Below are 5,117 nucleotides of genomic sequence, written 5' to 3'. Positions count from 1 at the left end.
GGTTCCCTGCCAGCCCCGCTGCTGCTGCGGGCTCTGCGCGGTCTACGCAAACTCAACACCTGCAAGGGCAGCTCCGGGGAGGGCGCTCAAGGAGCTTTGGGCTTTTGGGAAGGGTCTGGTCTTTCCCGAGCGATTTTTAGGAAAAGCACTGAAGCTCTGGCTGTGAACACACCGGAGTGACCCAGGAGCCTGGCTGCCCATCCCGCGTTCTCATTAGCGATTACTTTAGCAGCGACGGCTCACATCGGCGCGGGGAGGCTCAGGCAGCACCGAGGTGCTGGGGAAGGCCCCTGCTCTGCTGCGGGAGCACCAGGGACCGACCACGAGCGGGCGCAGGATTTGCCCACGGTCGCGCTCGCCAATGGCCCTTTACAAGGGCGCGGGAAACGGTGCCACCAGGATTATCACGCGCTTTTCCACCAGTGCAACGTGGAGACAGACGCACACATCCACAGCCAAGCATGCTGAGGTGGTTCCACGGATGCTGCACCACAACAAACCCAGCACACGAGGAGCTTTACCCAAGGCGTGGAGTCACGGCGCACAAAGCGCCCGAACTGTGCCCCCCAGCGATGGGCGCCTCCAGCCACACCCGACAGACCCAGCTCAGCCCTGAGCACCTGGGTCTGGTGTTTCGTGGCACCACTAAAACTGAGGCTGCCCGGCTGCATTTCTGTCAGCTCTGACCTCAACCCGTACCTCCTCGGTTCTGCCGTTATTGCTGGAGGGAGAACGCACGTTTCAGAGGTGCCTTTACTCACACGTTACCGACACCACCTTCCCCTCAGGCTCGCTCGTGCGGGAAGCCCACGCCGTGGTTTTGGAGCTGGAGAGCACCTTCAGCAAACGGCGGGCACCAGCGACTCGCCCGTGCACACCACAGAAACCATCGCTTTTCTCCCACCCTCGCAGTCCGACGACTCTTCTCACAAAAACACAACTCTTCCTGCCCAAACACTCGCTCTGCTCTGCCTGAACCTGGCAACCCAGGGAATCGCATCTTAAAACAACGCCGCAAGCCCCAGCAGCAGGGCTGGCATCAGCCTTGCAGTGAGAACCCAGGGACTGAACTCCCAGACCTCCCAAGGGGAGCACCGGGAACTTTCCCATTTTCCAGCGGGCGCTCACAGCACTGCCCGGTCCCGCAGACCAGACAGGGCCAGCGGTTCCTCCCTCTGCACCCGACCTCAGCCTGCTCTGGGGCACAGACCGTACCCGCTGACGATTTGCACTGCACCCTGTTCACTACCAAGTACAAATGTAAATATTCACTTCACATCCACCTTTTTGTTCTGGTCTGGTTTAACTTTCCCAACCCCGACTCCCCGCAGAGGCAGCAGTGGAGCTCCTGAGCATCCCCAGTTGTGCTGCAGGAAGGGATCCAGGCCCCACGATCCCTGCTGCTCGCAGCCAACCCATGCCCAGGATCAGCAGCACATCTCCAGACCAAATAGGAATCAATTGTAAAATAATAACCTGTTTGTAGCCATGAAATAGGAAGTTTGCGCCAAGTCCTTGCTGGCTGAAAGAGAAAAGGAAAAGCAGGGCGTTAGTTTGCATTTCCTGACAAATATTACTCCATTTCGGCACAAAACGTGGGTCTCTTGCCACCACACACAGTAAAACACCCAGCAGTTTGACTGACTCCACACCACACCTAAAGGATTTTAGAAGTTACTGCCCACAGACAGCTTTGGGAGGCCCAGCAGAGCCACGACATCGCATCAGTCGTTTGCCACTGCCTCTAATCTGACAGAGGCTGGACTTGGTCTCAGAGGTCTTTTCCAGCCGCAGCAATTCTGTGACATTCGTTATGGTTACCAAGGGGACCGACCGCAGGCGAGTCCCAGCTCCACACAACGCGTTTCCCTGCCTCGCTCTGCCCAGGTTACGCAGAAGCCGCGAGCCCCCGGCAGCGCTCACCTCGCACCAACTGCGTGCACTTCACCACGTGGGTGTGCGGGTGGTCGATGGTGATCTCGAAACCTGCAGGAACACAGACAGACACCATCAGGGGAGCAGCGCACGGCCCCGCGGATCCACCAACCTCGCGTTTCCTGCTGCTGGGGACTCGGCCTTCTCCCTTCCCTGCTACAGCCCTGCGCTCTGCTCCCAGGCCGCAGAACAGAGGAGCTCGTTTTCCTGCATCCAGAAGACTCAATGCTCCGGCCATAAAACCCGAAGGTCGCTGCACCTCCAGCAGCTCAATGGCTTCTGCGCTCGAGAGACCTCACTGCAAACAAAACAACTATGAAGGGTCTTAAAAACAGCAGGACAAGGCCTCTGACAGCAGCTGGGAGGAAGGAGAAGACAATGGCATCTGCTCAAAGGAATTTCTGTCACCCAAAAAGCTAAGAGGAAGCAGACGTTTTCCCTCGGAAGGAGCCTTCAGCACTAAAGACAACTGACTCAGTACTCGCTTTGGCTTCCTATTCAGTCTGGGCATTATGTTTTAAAGGAAAGAAAAGTTCAAATGGGTCCATGTGTGCAACACATCTGGCTCTTCCCATGCAGAACTTTCCAGAAGAACTGGGACGTTACAAAGGGCAAATGGAGCACCGAGCCACTGCAGAACCGGGGTCCCAGCACGCACAGCCCATGGCCTCGGTGCTGCCCCGTCCCCTCCGAGCGAGGGACGCGCGGCGTTTGCTCTGAACCAGCCCAGAAACCAAAGGGCCGCTGCGGGTTTGGGAGGGGGGCACTACCTACGAACTGCCTCTGAAACGGAACACACGTTAGTGACAGCAAGTCGTAACAGTACATTGTAGAAAGGAACAGGGTACCAGATCCAACGGCCACAGCCCCAACACAGGCTCCAGCTTCTACTTCAAAAAATCCCCAGAAACCGTTGCTGGGTTTGCTCTTTTTTCCCCCACGTTCAGCTATCTGATCAACACATTAACGTTCAGCCCAGGTTTTTTGTAGCCATCTCTCAGTGCAAACTTTTCCTGCCCACAGGACTATCGAGTTCAACAGCACAGGGGAGGACAGCGACGGTGCCCAAGCGGTTCAAAACCTGCTGGGGGGGAGACGAGCCACGCTTCCACGCTTTAATTTCTCTGAGCATTGAACCTGGCCCAAGTTACACCTGAAAAAACGGATGTTAAAAGGAAAACAGGAGGAGTGGGTGTGAAAAATCAGAGCTTGTTGCCTGGGCTCTTGCAGTCCCACTGGCCAGCTGCACATCTGCCCTCCAGCTGCGGAGAAGACTGCGGTCAGGCTCTGCGGAGCACTCCTGGGTCTGGGATTGGTGTGGCAGCCCGGCCGCTTGGAAAAACTTACCCAGGGTCTGCAGTATTATGCTCTCTAGAATGACCAGGTCTTGGGCTTGTTGCAGGTAAGCCTGGGGTTGAGAGGACAGGCAAGTTACTCACGATGAGGCACTTCCGTATAAAGCCTGCACATTTCTAACACCCTTTTCTCAGGGAGGCAAAAACAGCAAAGGGGAATCTTTCTGGCGATCTGCACTGGGGGAACTGGCACAGATTCCCTGCCAGAAAAGAGAAAGCAGAGCGCTGGGGTGGACCCGCTCCCCTGCCAGGGCCTCTGCTAGGGGCGGCTGCTTCGGGATCCACAGTGGCCCTCTCAGTCCTGGTCCCTCGCACTGCACGGGACGGCTACACCAGCAGTACAGAGAGGAATTGGCTGCTTTTAAAAACGTTTTCCTTAAGCTTTCCTGGATAAAGCTGCCCCTTTTCAGCAGGGTTGGCTGCTCAGTTCCAGGTAAGACGGGCTGTCTCAAGAGATGGGGGATCGGCAACGTTTTAATAAACCCACCATGAAAGCGTGTGGGGGCAGAACAGACCCAAACTGCGCACACCACCTTCTGCTCTGCCACAGACACTGCTCAGTCGCAGCAGCCAACATCCATGCCCTCCTCAGAAGCTTTTCACGCAGACACTGTTACACAGCACATCCGAGTCACACTGCAGCAGCGCAGCAGAGAACAGAAGAGGCTGCACAGAGCAGGAAAGAGAAGCCTGCAGCTGTACAGAAGCCAAAAAGCTCTCGAATTGGAAAGCTGGCGCTGGCCATCCTAGGCCACAGCCGCTTGCTTAGAGAGCGGGCGCTGCTGGAGCCGACCCAACGAGACGCCGTAGCCACGCGATTCAGGATGCACCACGCTTCCGCCATTCCCACTCCTCGTGCCTGCGCTCCTCGCAGCAGAGCCCGGTTCTCCGACCTGGACACTTACCTCGCTCTTGGTGTCTAGAAGAGGTTCCAGGGGATGCAGACAGGCGTGTGCTACCCTGATTACGTGCTCCAGCTTACGAGGCTGCTCCTCCACCTTGGCTGCCAGGAACAGAGCTGCTGGTACCACCGCCTTCAGAGGAAGAAAAACGTAATTTTCGTTTTTAAAGCTAGTAAGGTCAAGAATAAAGCAAATACATCGGGCTAATTCTCACATCTAAAACAAATGTTCCTTTAGCAAACAAAGTCCGAACACTACCAGGAGGGAAAAGGGTCTCTGGTGACCACCAGCAGCTACGAACCACTCTTCCCCTTTCCAAGCCCCCTCCCCAGGGTCGGTCCCACCACGTTACCCACCCCGAGGTGGCTGCCAGGCAGCAGCAGGGGCAGAGCTGGGAGGTTCCCGGTGGCCCCCACCCCACCAGACCCCTGCACACTTACGTTCCTGTGGAACTGGGTGAAGGACTGCACCATATAGAAGCGATGCATGTACACGATGGCCGTGTTGATAGTGAGCTGGGAGCTGACGGCGTGGTTAAGGAAACACAGCAACGACCCCCAGGCAGTGCCCTCAGCTCCCCCATGTCCAGGCCCCATTGTCCTTGTTGCTAAGATACGCCGGGTTCTCCTGGCTCCCAGGCCGGGCTCTCCTGGCTCCCGGACTGAACCTAGCCCTTCCCAAACACCGGTTGAGCTCTTCCCACTCCCAAAACGGGCCGGGCCCTCCTCGCTCTCGGCCTCACTCTCCCCACGGCTGTGACCGGCTCTCCCCGCTCCAGGGCCGGGTTCGCCCCGCTCTCGGACCTCACTCTCCTCGCTCCTGGGCCGGACCTGGACCTCCCCGCACGCCGGCAGAGCTCTCCCCGCTCACGAAACGGGCCTCACTCTCCCAGCTCCCGGGCCCGGCTCTCCCCGCTGCCGGGCCG

At 57.7% G+C, this 5,117-nt stretch overlaps 1 protein-coding gene across 1 annotated transcript; it reads right to left on the bottom strand.

The window, feature by feature from the left end:
• Nucleotides 1–243: 243 nt before the first annotated feature.
• Nucleotides 244–4,788, bottom strand: LOC104547818 (cyclin-T1-like; the record flags this gene model as incomplete). Its single annotated transcript, XM_010193657.1, has 6 exons — nucleotides 4,633–4,788; nucleotides 4,196–4,324; nucleotides 3,283–3,343; nucleotides 1,924–1,986; nucleotides 1,477–1,522; nucleotides 244–367 (listed from the first exon to the last, which is right to left on the bottom strand). Coding segments are annotated over exons 1-6 (579 nt in total), but the record flags the coding sequence as incomplete, so codon positions are not given.
• Between the last annotated feature and the right edge of the window lie 329 nt (nucleotides 4,789–5,117).

Source organism: Mesitornis unicolor, unplaced genomic scaffold (genome assembly GCF_000695765.1).
Source record: "Mesitornis unicolor isolate BGI_N332 unplaced genomic scaffold, ASM69576v1 scaffold43061, whole genome shotgun sequence".
In the NCBI taxonomy this organism is placed as follows: Eukaryota; Metazoa; Chordata; class Aves; order Mesitornithiformes; family Mesitornithidae; genus Mesitornis; species Mesitornis unicolor.
Note: the sequence above shows the minus strand (reverse complement) of the source record. Positions and strands in the feature narration are given on the sequence as shown.